We start from the raw sequence: 15,208 nt of genomic DNA, 5'->3' as shown, positions 1-15,208 counted from the left end.
CCACAAACCCCAAATATTTACTAACCTGGTGCTTTATTTAAAAAGCTTGCTGATCCCTGTTCTAAATTAGAAATAGAAAACATTTCTTAACATTGAAACAAGCACAATCTTGTTAATTGGAAAATAACTGATGCCACAAATATTAGTTCATTAAGTTTCCTTATCCAGATTCCTGTGTCTTCATTTTATGTATTCTTCTTCAAAGCGGCTTTATCCCTTGGAAATAGCTGGGAGTTAGTTTTATTTTTAAAGTGAGATGAATTGCCTGATCAAAGTATTGAAAGACATGGCTTCCTACACACATTGAATATAGTGGAATGTGGGCAAAATTCGGGTCAGTTGAGCCTTTTAAAAAGAACTAACCAGCTATTTCTGTTGTAAATATCTACTGGTAATTCTTGGAAGATGACTGGAAGCCAGAGAAGGGCATTAGGTAGTGACTGATATGAGAACGTTAACTTGACACCAACTGAAACAGTGGCTTGGGTGGATGACAAGTCAAGGATAGTAGCTGAAATGGTTCAGATAAAAGATGATGAGGTTAAGAATTCAGCTTATGGTCGGAGAAATGGAAAACCAAGGTCAATAGAATGATAATGTGAGGAAGAATGAAAGTCATCAGAACTGACAAAGGGAGCCTGAAAAAGTGACCCTGTCATATCTAGACATTACTAATTATATTTGGTTTTATACATGTCAGTTTTGAGATGCTGTGAAACTACTGGGACACCATATAAAATATAAGCAAATCTGATGACATTCCCTTCTTTGTCTATAAGTCTTTCTTCAAGTTTTCTTTAAAGCAAATTTGTATTTCTTCTTATTCTTCCTAAAATATGAGTTTGCTGCTAGATACAACTACAGATCTAAGCTATGTGGGGAATGTAAAGAGAAGAATATACATGAGTATAGAGTACATTTGCATGAATAAACATGACACCTACATACATATGTACTTACACAAGTGAAAAACATGGAGTGACTGAGGCTAAAAGAGAGACAAAGTGTGCACCAGAGACAGAGACAATGGGAAGATGGAGTAAAAATACAAGATAATGATAAAGACAAAGAACAAGAGAAAAAAGTGAGAGACAGAGAGAGCAAGACAGAGTGAGAGCCAGAGAATGAGAAAAGGAGGAGAGGGAGAAAGTGAGAGTGAAATATTAACAAAACAGAGAAAGGGACAGAGAGTGAAATGGAGCTACAAAAACTAGACATAGAGTGACACACACATAGAAATAGAGAGACTCACACTGTAATAGAAATTGAGAGACACAGAAATATGCTCACACACTCATACAAGGATGCACAATGAGACCCCTCCACAGAGGGAGGCAAAGACCCACAGAGAGAGACACTTATACAGAGATGTATGCATACGCAGATTCCCCATCCTTTCTCTCTCTCTCTCTCTCTCCCCGCCCCCTCTCTCTGTCTGAGACACAGACAGAAAAAATTACATTAAAGAGACAATTAGACACAAATACATACACAGAGGAAGACACAGAGACCCACACTGGGATATACACATAATGAAACCCAGCACAGCACACTTGCTGAGACACACAAAAGAGACACATGCAAATAAACACACAAAAACAGAAACCAAAATAGAGAGAGATGAAGAAAAGGGGCAACTACAGACAGCACGGCCAGAAACAAAATCCATGTTTGCAGCATATCAAGAAAGGTGAAGGGATTGACGTATTTGAGCCCCCATACCCAGATTATTGTATTTTCTCATTTTAACCACCACAATCACTGTATAAAATACGAAGTATATCTCCATTTGGTATATGGGCATATCAGGATAATGAAGTTCAGGCCCAAGGCTATGAACCAAGTAGAAACAGAATTTGAACTACACAAAATAGAAGCTCTGTGGGAGCAGGGACTGATGCCCAGTCTGTCCTTTACTGAACCCCACTGCCTAGGACAGTACCCAGAGCAGTTCTTGCAGTACAAGGGGAAAAGAGGGATTCTCAGTGTATGTGTAGAAGGAAGAAGTCATCTCTAAAATGCTTCAAAAGACCTTGATGAATTCTACCCAGTCTGACCTCATTGTTTCAGTAGCAGGAAACCTTCAAAACATGAAGAGTTTTGCCTTTAATGAATCTAAAAAATCCTAAAGATGCTTTGGGCCAAGCCTGAAGGTGGACCTTCACCTCCTCCCTACTCCCTACTCTCTTTCTTTTCCATAGACTAGATAAGTCAAACAGACATTGTCTAAGATTGTAGACCCTGGATGGCACAGCCCCAAGGAGAGAGTTACATTATGTTTTGTTTTGTTTTTTTGGTACCGGGGATCGAACTTTGGACCTTGTGCTTGCGAGGCAGGCTGTGGAACCACTGATCTGAGAGTTACATTATGTATCCTTCTTCCTTGTTCTCTTTCTACACATGCCCCGATCCAGAGACAATCACACTAAGTTCAGCCTAGGCCATGTAGGCCACATAGCACAAGTTACCCCACCTTTTCTTTCTGTTTGTCTTACACTATAAATAAACAACATGCTGGACTCCAGGCGGCCATTGGCCATTACAGGCTATGGCTCCACCTGCTTCCTTCTTTCAACCATAATCACAGTATATATCTTTCTTTCTTGTTATTTTTCAATGTTCTTAGTCTCCTACTGCTCTCCCTGGCTTTGAACCCTATGCTGTGCAGGTCACGGCATAAAGACCCCTTCACAGTTTCACTATTGAGTGCTTCCTTTTTTTCACATACACAGAGTAAGCCACTTTCCAATGTGCAGAAAATGCTCATTTCTTCTTCAGCCATTAAAAAATCCCTTTTAAGGGAAAGGAAAAATTATAAGAAGAGGAAAAAAATGGAAACAAAGTCTTTGTAAATGGAGAAGGGTGGAGGGGATGAAGGGAGGACAGGGAATGGGGAAAAAATAAGAATCAAGATACATCATGTACAGGTACAAGCACCCAATGATAAATGTGAATGTATTGTATACCTAAAATGTACCAATAAAAGAATTTAAGGGAAAAAAATCCCTATTAAAATTTAAAAGAGAATTTTCTAAATGGATCAAGGGTCTTAACACAGATACCCTAGCATCAAATTGATGTGATGATACCAGCGCAGGAGTCACATGAATTTCTACCAAGGCTCTGATTTTTTAAAAGTCTCTTTGGGACCTGTTTTCCCAGCAGGGTCTGTTGAGTTGCTGCACAATGAGGCAGGAGTCGACCAGAAGTTACCTCCTACCAGTTTAACAGTGCCCTCGTAGAAACAAAGTCCTTCTTCCTGTACCTGGGCTCAATCACACTAAGAATTCTCCAACACACTCAGTCTCTTTAGATATATATAAAAATAAAACTGCAGAGGTTCTGTTTAAATGCAAGAAATTTTGTATCAATCTTTAGTTTGAGAAAACAAAAAGAATATTGATAGATGGAGAGACAGGCAAAAAACATAAATTCACAGTGAAAGCAAATGGGTACAGCACTTCTGCCTGTGGCTCTGGGTAACATGCCTCTCGTCATGTTCCCTGTCAAACTTGTCTTAGGTCAGCTATGTTTTCAGAGATCACAGTCATCAGTCCAATGAACCATGTTACTACAAATATAATGGTTCCAAAAGCCCTTTGTGATCTCAAGTGCTAGGGACAGAAAAGACCACACCATAGGTTTATCTTTAAATTCCTGGTTTTCCAGACATAGTAAGAAACGTTGTCATTTATAGAACGCTTGCTCTGACCGGTGGCTTTCTCTTCTGCAGACACAAGGACAGTGTGAAGAAAGCCCCAAGTGTTTCTGACAGGAAAGCATCAAGAGAAACTCCAAGAATCTGCAAGTCTTGGCATGAATCCCAATGATTGTGCTAACTCATCTAAGAAAAGGATGTGTAGATGTGAAGGGAAGTTGATCTCCTCTGGAAAACCAGAAAAAAAGTCAATTGCACTATGATTACAAGAACTCATCAATGAAGAGTTCTGAAAAGAACAGAGGCTATTTAGCAAGATAGTGTTCCCAGTGAGCTGATGCATCAAAGAGCCAATTCTTTCTGTGCCTTGATAAAAATCTTGATTTATACAAATGTCCTCACTGGACTCTGTCCTCCCTAAGAATCCCAACTCTGACTATAGTTCAGCTTTCTTTGCAGGTCGGGATTAGAGAAAGTTGATTATATATATGTACCATAGTAGTTAGCATAGCACTTGCTATGTTAATTAGATCCTGTTTTCTGTATGGTTTGTATTTCAGGTTCCTACATTCAACTGTCTGTTTTACTTCTTCATCTGGAACCTAATTAACATATCAATTTTAACTGGCTCAAATGAAATTTAATTTTCATTTCTAAACTCTCAGTCTTAACAGCATATGGACCTCAATTTACCTAAATACTGAGATGAAAATGCTGGAACTCATCCTTTATTCTACCATTCCTTCACTCCTTGTTTCTGATCTAATGAATTTTGTTGGCTTTTCTTTATAACAGATCTCAAAGTGGTACCATTTTTCCAGTTCTTCCTTCATCTGTTATCAAATGCTCTAATGTGAATATAATCAAAATTTCTCCTCCGATGTTTACAAAGATCAAGCCCTTCAAGATGTGGTCCATGGATGGCTCAGCAACACTCCTTCTCTTCAGTTAGGTTGTGTGCCCTATGGGCCCAGTTCTTTTCAGTTTATTCTGTTGTGACTTTAAGCCCCCAGCTTTCCTGTGCCTAGATTCCATTTATCACATTGGCTTCTTGGTTTAGAAGTCATCATTTCAGTACAGTGTTCCCGGAACACTTCCTCTCATCAGTAGTGTGCTATTCCTACTGCCCATCACTCTCCACCACCTCATCCTGTTTTGCTCTTGACACCTGTCACTGCCTACAATTACTTTATGTCATGTATTTTGCTGGCATCTTCTCTCCCCACCCACACCCCCTTTTATCTTATCTCCTAGAACATAAGGTGCCTAGAAAGGCTGTCTTATTTGTCTTCTGTGCCCCTTTAAACCCAAACTTATATATTACTACTCAGAGGAAGGAATGACTGCAGGAGTGGCATATATCTGAGTATTGATTGCGTTTGGCAGAGTTAAACCCCTAAGATAGACTCTGCAGCAAGATCCTCCCAGAGTATCGCTGGTGTGTAGAGTCCCTGGCTTTCCTCACTAATGAATATTAAAGGCAGCCTTAATAGTAGGATAATACACAACTAGACCCAATCAGGAATTACATCCTGGTGCTTTGGTAATGTTGAAAATTTGGAATATGGAAAGTGAAAAAGAGATCCCATCCTAGACTCAGGGGAAGGGGACAAATACCCCACTTCCCTGTGACTAACAGGACTCTGTCTTTTGGCTTTCTCAAGTCTGCTGCCTCTGCCAGCCATCTGAAGAGTCATTTCAATGTTTTTTCCAAAGGAATTCAGTAACTCAAGTTTTCATAAGAAGAGGTTGAGTTGGTGGGGATGGGGGTTCGGGTTGCATAAGTGCTTCCAGACAAAGAAACCCAGCATTAGGGAGCTTTTAAGCAACTCTGTATAAACACTCAACTCAGACTGGAACTTTTGCCTGCAGGTACATCTCCTTTGAAACATACTTCTTATCCTGAGATTGACAACAAATCTGGAATTATTTAGAAAACATATGGTTTTCATTTCTTTTACTTAAATATTTCTTTTATAAAAATGTGCATGAGGCTTCGATGCGTGGATTATGAGACCTGAATCCATGGCTTAGCTGGCTGTGTAGCAGACACTGCCCCTTCTTTTGAGGGCAAGGCCATTGAAAGGGATTTGGACAGAAAAAAGCAACATCTCTTTGAATGGATTAGATCATAACAAATTAGTTTCTTTTTTTTTTCCTAATCTTTAATGCCAAGAACTTCTTGTACTCATTTTATGTAAAATCAACAAAACATTAGATAATGCAACACATTTCCGCTTAAAAGAAATGTTTTCTGTGGACAAGGCTATATTTATTTCCCTTTTGACTCCTCAATTTAGATTTGTGTGAGCATTTAGGGATTACCTTGTAAACATCTTTTCTTCAAAATATTCAGTAAGAATTAAAATGAGATATTAACATTAAATTAATTATAAAACAGGAATTCTGTTTTTAATTCTTGGTTCTCTTAAATTCTCTGCAGCTATAATATTTTCCTAAAGCACTGCAATATGAATTCACCGGGCTGTTTGTGGGGATCAATATGGAGAACATCAAAAAACTAGGACTAGAGGTCCCATTTGACCCAGGTATTCCCCTGCCAGGTATCTTCCCAAAAGAATTAAAAGAATCATACCACAGCAATATATATGCACCCATGTTTATAGCGTCACAGTTTGTAATAGGTAAAATTTGAAAACAGCCCATGCCCCCATCAACTGGAGGCTGGATAAAGAAGATGTGGGTTTTTTTTTAATAAAATGGAGTACTACTCAGCCATAAAGAATGAGAAACTAGAGTCATTTATAGCTAAATGGATGAACAATGAGGCCATATTCTTAAACAGAACACACATGTGTAAATATCAAATAGTTTCTCAGGTGTGAGAAACTGAAAATGTAAATAAGAATCAAAATATATAATAGATAATGTGAAACAGGAAGAAAAGGTCAAAAGAGGAAGAGGAAGTGGGAAGAGTAGAGGAAGGGTAAGAAGGGAATGGAATTCATATGAGAAAAGGAAAAAATAGAAATAAAGTCTTTGTAAATGGAAGGGGTGGAGGGGTTGAAGGGAGGGCAGGGGAAGGGGGAAACAATAAGAACTAAGATATATCATGTAAAGTTACAAATTCCCAATGATGAATGTCATCATATTGTATACCTAAAACGTACCAATAAACTTAATAAAAAGAAAAAAAACAAATTCATAGGGTTGCAACAGTTATTTTACTTTATAAAAAATACAAAAAGGGCTGGGGATTTAGCTCGATGGCACCGCACCTGCCTCACAAGTGCAAGATCCTAAGTTCCATCCCCTGTACAATAAATAAATAAATAAATAAATAAGAAAAGAAAAGAAAGCATTGAGAAAAAGTATATAGTCAATAGGAGTTACTATTAATAGCTTTATTTTATGACATAAGAATTCAACCGGATGTGAAAAAAGACTCTGAGGAGATATTTTAAAAGAACAAGATAGCTAAAACAAAACAAAACAAAAAAACCCCTCTTCTACCTTTCTAGTAAACTAAGCAGAGAAAATTAATCTATGTTTCTAGTCTGTAAAATTACAAATAAAACTATACAATCATTTCCCAGTTTAAAAAATACTTCAAATGTACTTTGTTTCAAATAAAATATTATTGAGAAGTCCAAGTAAATTAGATTTCATCCCCAGTATTTGAAAGGGTGGAATTTCCCTGGAATTTCATGATTTACTATGGACCAATGGAAGCTAATAGTTATTTGAAATACTCCTTACAAAAAACGATTAAGGATGCTTTCTGCTCAAAGGAGGTGGTCAAGAGGTAGAATAGAGTTCTCTCCATGGTAACCCCCAAGCTCAAAATGAATAAAAGCATTCTGTAAAGTATATTATCCAATTTCACATTCTTTTCTCTGTTCATCTCTTCTGTGTAATCCCATATTCCTTAATAGTGACTTATTTTAATGCTTCTAGCCTAGTCTCACTGTTCTGTGGGTAATTAGTGGAAGAAATTATCTGTCTAAATTTTAACCAGAGAAAACAAGAGAAGATAGCACAGCTCATTATCCATGCCTTAAGCAGGTATGACAGTGGCAAAGGTGAGGAGTGAGAGACACCCTCCCTGGCTCCCAAGACTTAGCCTCAGAGTCAAAAGCCCTGCTGTTTGGTCCTACTTGGGGAGGCATCCAGAGCTGCCATGCTTGAAGGGGGTGATGTTGATTTGATTAAAGAGTCTCTTCTTATAGTTCTAAGAATGTTTGGAAAATCAGAGAGTTAAAAAAAAATAAGCATGTGGAAAGATAAATGAGTCCAGAAAAAAAAAAACAACATTGAGGGCCAAAAGCAAGCAAAGTAATAAGGACAAATTTCAGGCTCTACCAACTCTCTCTCTAGGCTTGTCAATTTTTCAGATGGTTGCAACTGATTAAAAGAATGTGAAAATGAGTGCTTGAAGTGAAGAAACAAGTCCAAAAATTTTCTTTTTAAATTTTCTTTATAAAACACAGCAAAAATATGTTCTAATGTAAAGTCCTTATTCAAAAGAAAAATATAGAAAAACCAGTATAATCAAGTCATTAGCTTTATTTTAAAGAACAGCATTTTCAAGGACCATCTGTTTTAAACTTGGAATAAATGATTTCTGTAAATATAGCATGCATCTAACATAATTTTAATCAGTCTAAACTAATTCGATTTTAACTAGCCTAAACTAATTAAAATTAGTTTATGGATGTGTCCCATCCTGGAACAACACAAAGCATATTAGTGCTTTCTTGGATGGCTTTCCTTTTATTTGTTTCTGACTTTTACATTCATTTTATCTTAGTGGATTACTAGCATCTTTCTTTCTCAGCTAAATTATGTTCTAGAAGAGTGTGGTGCATAAACAAAGAAGTAAAAATTACCTTCATTTTCCCAATACATAGTCTTTCTGAAGCATTTTAGTCTGTTGATCATGATCACTCTTACCTTAGGTTGTTTGCAAAGGTAGCGACAAAGTTCTCCAATATACTGAAACACCGTCACATTGTATTTCTTGCAATCATTCCAAAATTGACTTGCTGAGAATTTTTTCTTTAGCACACAAGTGGCACCTAGGAGAGAGGGCAAAAAGAGGCACTAGAGAAAAACTTCAAGGGCAGAATTAACATAAAAGACAAATGAGGTTGCTCTATCTAAACATGTTGCTCACTTACCAGACTTTTATAATTCATCATCAATCATTTATATCAAGCTTATTTGAATACATTCGTTTTATGGTCTGGTAACTCTTTAAAATATTCATGTGTATCAGAAATATGCTTTTCACAATTTGTGAGATTAAAGTAATAGTCAAAATAAATATAAAAGTTAGAAGTGTTAGAGCATGACCAGGGATGTGGGTCATTTTTCCTCACAGAGATGAAGAATATTCATTTACTTTTGACCTTGAATATATACATAATGTTTACTTTTAAAAGCTTAAGGCAGCCTCAATATACTTTGAGATCAAGATTTAATAAGACAAGTAAGATAGTATCAATAAAAAAGTTCATCAATAACTATAGAACCTGATTTTAACAATATAATTTTTTAAACAAAGAGCTCTGTAAATTTTTAAATGGAATATAATTCACATTCTACACAACTGAGATTTTAAAGTGTATAAGTCAGTACATTTTAGAATACTCACACTATTGCAACCATCACCACCATATAATTCTAAAACATTTTCATCATGCCAAAAGAAACCCCACACCCATTAGTAGTCATTCCAATTTCTCACTCTTTGCAACCATTAATATACTTTCTGATTATAAATTTGTCTTTGGTGGACATTAGATGTACATGAAACCATACAACTTATGATACTTTGTATCTGGCTCCTTTCACTTAATATAATGCTTTCTAGATTAGCTATGATACAGAATTTATCAATACCTCATTTCTTTTCATGCCAGAATAATATTCCATTGTGTAGATATGTCATATTTTATTTGTCAATTCATCCATTAATGCATATTTGTGTTGTTTCTGTATTTTAGCTCTCAAAAACAATGCTGACTGAATTAGATTTAATCAAAATTAGATGGTGTTTTGTTTCAAAGGATACTATCAAAGTGAAAAGATAACCCACAGAACACTCATGCACAAGTTTTTGTGTGACTGTATAGTTTTCAGTTCTCTTGGGCATGTATCTAAAAATAGAATTGCTGGATCATATGACTAAGCTGTTTTACTTTTTCAGAAATTTAGCTGTTTTTCACTGAGGTTGCATTATTTTACATTATTGCCAGCAGTATATGAAGATTTCAATTTTTTTGTATCCTTTCAACATCTGTTTTCTTTGTTTTTGGCTATAAGGGTCCTAGAGATATGAAGTGAAATACTGTATCATCATGGTTTTGATTTATATTTCCCTAATGACTAATGAGGCAGACGCTTTTAATTATCTACTGGCTATTTGTTTATTTTCTTTGGATAAATGTCTATGCAAATTCTTTGACTGTTTCAAAATTATTTTTCTTTTTCCTTTTTTATTGTTGAATTGTAATGGTTTACATATTCTGGATACTAAAGCCATATTAGATAATATGATTTGTAAACATTCCTATTCTGAGGTTATGTTTTCATCTTGATAGTGTCCTTTGAAGCACAACAGTTTTAATTTTGATGAAATCTAATTTAATATATGTGTGACTTGAGATTTAGCTATTTATCTAAGAAACATCTAAGTCATTGTAACTAAAATTTACTTTTTAATTTCCTTCTAAGAATTTTATACTTTTAACTCTTACATTTAGGCCTTTGATAAATGTTAAGTTAAATTTCTTAAGTGATATGAGGTAAGTGTCCATGTTCACAATGGACACATCCAGCAAAACATAACATGGCAGCCCAATAAAGTATACAATTCCCATGTGCCAATTAAAAAAATTACAACAGGAAAAAAATCAACTGACCATAAATGCATGGCTTTAATTCAGGATTCTTAATATTATTCCATTTAGGTATATATCTAATCCCATGCAATTAATGAATCCACTTTTAAAATTAAATTCATCTTAAATAGCACATAAAATTATACATTTTATTAAAGTGCTCTGTAATGTTGGGATACATACATACATTGCGGGCGGGCAGGTAAGTTAGATATCTTGTAGGCAGTTAGACAGGGCCAGCCCCTGAGGAGCCAACATGGAGGATAGTCAAGGAGCCAACATGGAGGACAATGAAGACACATTCACTGAAGTCCAGCATTGTAAAAGAGAAACCACTACACCCATATAGGGTAAATAGCAATGATTGATATTCTAAATAGGTATCAATCACTTGGGTGGGGGACCAAGATCTTCCAGGAAAGATCCCTGACCCACCCCTTACCACTGAAAATCCTTGCTCATTCTTTGCAAGTTTGCTATATGACTTATTTCCCCATTGCATCCCCATTTAATCAATATTACCTAAGTGACTGTACTTGTAATCTTACTAGTTGACTACAGTTTTGTCCCACATTGAACCTGCCTCACCTCATGGCTTTGTTCCATAAAACACCTTTGAGAAGTTGGGTGAGCAACCTACTTTCCGGTTCCCCATCTATCTGTCTTAGACAGAAGCTTTCTTTCTCTGGATAAATTTTTCCTACTCTTAATCTCTGCTGTTCCTAGAATTCATTCTTCTATTTTAGAGAAAACGAACTCGTGTTTCTGATACCTAGCAGGTTTGGGAGTTACATCTCTTCCCCCATATCACATACAATACACAGGATGTTGTCTAAATCAGGTTAAATATATCCATTTCTTCAGATATTTATCACTTGGTTCTGGTAAAACCTGCAGTATATTATTGTTATTTATAGTCACCTACTGAGCAATAACACCAGAATTTCTTGTACCTATTTAACAGTAAATTAGCACACATTTATCAAACTTTCATCATCCCTTCCTCATTCCTACTCTCCAGTCCTCTCATAGCCACAATTCTTCTCTCCATCCCTTCCTCATTCCTACTCTCCAGTCCTCTCATAGCCACAATTTTTCTCTCCACTTCTATGAGATCAATTTCTTTGGATTTCATACAGGGATAAGATCATATGGTACTTGCTTTTCTTTGTCTGACTTTTCTTATTTAACACAATGATCTTCAGCTCCAACCTTGCTGTTGTGACAGAATTTCACTCTTCTTAATAGTTCATTAGAATTTCATTGTATGTACATACCACATTTTGTTTATCCATTCATCTGTTGATGGACTCATATGTTGCTTGTCTTGGCTAGCATTGAACTGCAAAAACTTGGAAATGTAGATGTCTCTTCAACATACTGATTTCATTTTCTTTAGACAGATTTCCAGGAGTGGGATTAATGGATCATATGGTAGTTCTATTTTTTAATTTCTTTGAGGAACTTCTATACCATTTTCCATAATGATTACACTAATTTATAATTACAATAGTATGCAAGGGTTCCCTTTTGTTCTCACCCTTTCCAGCACGTATTATGTTTAGTCTTTTTAATAATTGCCAGTCTTACTGGGTTGATGTGATTATCTCACTTTTGAATTACAGTCCCCTGATGATTTGAATTATAGTTCCCTGGTGATTAATGATACTGAACCTTTCTTCACATACCTGTTAGCCGATTATAGGCCATGTTTTGAGAAATATGTATTTTGTTTTATTGCCCATTTTTAATCATGTTATTTGTCTTGTTGCTACTGAGCTTTTGAAGTTTCTTAAATGTTTGAGATACCAATCCCTTATTAGATGTATAGTTTGTCTTTGCCCATTTTGTAGATTGTCTTTCCATTCTATTGATTGCCTTCTTTGCAATGTGGAAGCTTTGTAGCTTGATGTAGTTCTATTTGCCTATTTTTGCTTTTATTTCCCATGTGTTTGAGGTCTTTTTCCAAAACTCTTTCCCCATTCCAATGTCATTAAGCATTTTTCCTATGCTTTCTTTTAGTAGTTTTGTAGTTTAGGTCTTACTTTTAAGCCTTCAATCCCCTTTGAGTTGATTTGTTTAACTGGTAAAGGATAGGGATCTAATTTCATTTTTCTGCATGTGGATATCCAATTTTTCCAGTACCATTTAATGAAAACACTGGGCTTTCTCCATTGTGTGCTCTTATCAACTTTCTCAAAGATGTGTAGGTGTGTGGGTTTTACCTATAGGGTCTCAACATTGTTTCATTATTCTATGTGCTTATGTGTAGGCTTGTGGGTTTACTTGTAGCCTCTCTATTTTGTTCCATTGGTCTATGTATCTGCTGTGTCTTTGTTGAGTTTTTGTCTATATGATTCCATCACTGAAAGTAGGATGTTAAAGTCCACAACTATTATTTCATTGGAATCTACCTATCCCTTTAGGTAGATTAATATTTGCTTTATATAATTGGGTACATATATATTTAAAATTATTTCCTCTTGCTGAATTGACCCCTCTGTCATTATATAATGACCTTCCATGTTACTTTTTTATGGCTTTTGATTTTAAAAATTTGTATTATTTAATGTTAAGTGTGACTACTCTTTTAGATTCCAGTTGAATGGGATATCTTTTATATTCCTTTACTTTTGGTTTAGGCATGTCCTTAGAGGTGAAGTGACATTTTTGTAAGCAACATATAGTGGGGTCTTATTTATTTTTCTATTCAATCACTCTATGTTTTTTATCTGGAGAATTTAATCTAGTTATATTCAAAGTAATTATCCCTAGATACAATCTTATACAGCATTTTCTAACTTGTTTTCTAGCTTTATTATAGTTACTTTGGTTTTTTTCCCACTCTCATAGTCTACTTTTATAGTTAAGTGATTTACTCTGCTAGTGTGCTTTGATTTCTTATTTATCATTTTGAATTTTCTATTACAGGTTTCTGCCTTGTGGTTACCATTAAATTACAAAAACCATATTTGATGATAACAAGGTATTTTCAAGTGCAGCAAAGTAATAGGAAATATAAGAAGGGAAACAATCAAAATAGAACAAGAGAAAATATGCTGAGAAGAAAAGTCTCCACTTGTACTCCATTCTTCCCTACATTGTAAATTCTTGATACCCTATTTATATCTCTACATTGCCTGTATCTTAATATATTGTTATTTTTTAAACTGTTTTGGATTTTAGTCTTTATACTAAAGATATGAATGGCTTTTGCACCATGTTTATAATAGTAGAACATTCTGAATTTGTCTATTTTTTGTCACCGGTGAGTTTTATGGCTTCTCATGTTTTCTTTTTACTAAGTAACATTTCTTGCTTTTAGTCTGAAGGACTCTGTTAGCATTTTTTGTAGAACAAGTCTGTTTTACGATATATTCTTTTAGTTTTTGTTTGTCTGGGAATGTCTTTATGCCTTCTTCCTTTCTAAAGAATAGCTTTGCTGGGTACAGAATTCTTGGATGACAGTTTTTCATTGAGTTCCATGAAAATCTCATGTCACTCTCTCCCAGCTTGAAGAGTTTCTACTGAGAAATCTGCTGTCAGTTGAATTCAGACACCATTATCAGCACTATCTCAAAGTATGAGATATCTCAAATATCCCAAAGTAGTTTTTTCTTTTCTCTGTGATCTTGAATATCTTCTCTTTAATCTTTGAAGGCTTCATTACATTCTTGAAGTAGACTTGGTTTAGATTTACCTTTACCTTTACAATACTCTGCCTCCTTTAGGTTCAGGAAGTTTTCTGTTATTATCTGCTTGAATAAGCTTTCTACTCCTTTGGTTCAGTAACCTGAATATTTGTTTTTTATTACTGTTACAAACTTCCTGTAGGCTTTTTTCAGTCTTCTTTTACCTTTCTCTTCTGTGTATTTTTAGCAGTCTTTGACATCACTAATTCTCTTTTATCCATTCTGCTGTGGATGGACTCTGCATGGTTTTTAAATTCACTAGTGTATTTTTTCACTCAGACCTTTAATTTTAAAAATTGCTTCCATTTCTTTAAGTTCCATTGTGAGATAATTGAAACATTTCTAAATTTTCTTCAAGTTCACCAAGTTGCATTAAATGATATTATTAAATTCTGTATAAATTCTCCCATACTGATTATTAATTGTAAATAGTCAGTTTTGGGCATCTTATGTCAATTGTTAGGTAAGATCATGGTTTCTTGAAAGTTCTTGATCCTTTTTGGTATGTGACATCATCTGGGCATTGTCCAGTCTTTCTAATTTGGCTTTGTTTGTTCCTGTCTTTCCAAAAATTCTAAGCAGACTACTCATTTTCTCTCACCCTGCAGGCACTTCCACTATTTCACCACTGGATGGCTCTCAGGTCCAGGTTAGCCAGGAAATTGCTATTGACAGATATCACTGTTTGAACACTAGAGGGTGATTCAAGCCCGGGTTTGTTTCAAATTCACAGCTGGTGTGTTGTTCAGAATAAACCCAGGAAAGAATCTAGACAAGTAGACTATACTCACAAGCCTCTACCTGGATCCAGGGTAAGCCCAGCCACTTGTAGTCAGTCACTGGAGGATCCTGCTTATCTCTGGGCAGAATTACTGCAGATGGACCAGCCCTAGGCTCCTATCCCATGTCTGTGGGTATCAATGCCACCATGCTGCTCTGTACTCTGAGCCCACAGCCCACCAAGATCAGTGTAGTACTGAGGAAGAGCCAGG

The 15,208-nt window shown here is 35.6% G+C and overlaps 1 protein-coding gene across 6 annotated transcripts in view; it reads right to left on the bottom strand.

Moving 5' to 3' along the window:
• The window catches only part of Slc27a6 (solute carrier family 27 member 6), a 57,431-nt gene that overhangs the window by 22,900 nt on the left and 19,323 nt on the right, over positions 1 to 15,208 (bottom strand). For all 6 annotated transcript variants that reach the window (XR_002398181.2, XM_004854440.3, XM_021266239.2 and 3 more), the window contains exon 4: positions 8,573 to 8,697. Coding sequence is in view for 5 of the 6 variants with exons in the window: in XM_004854440.3 (XP_004854497.1) it covers positions 8,573 to 8,697 (125 nt within the window). In the remaining variant the exon portion in view is untranslated. The remainder of the gene's footprint in view (positions 1 to 8,572; positions 8,698 to 15,208) is intronic.

This window comes from Heterocephalus glaber, unplaced genomic scaffold (genome assembly GCF_053883595.1).
Source record: "Heterocephalus glaber isolate CG9 unplaced genomic scaffold, H.glaber_assembly_v1.0 deba00001463, whole genome shotgun sequence".
In the NCBI taxonomy this organism is placed as follows: Eukaryota; Metazoa; Chordata; class Mammalia; order Rodentia; family Bathyergidae; genus Heterocephalus; species Heterocephalus glaber.
Note: the sequence above shows the minus strand (reverse complement) of the source record. Positions and strands in the feature narration are given on the sequence as shown.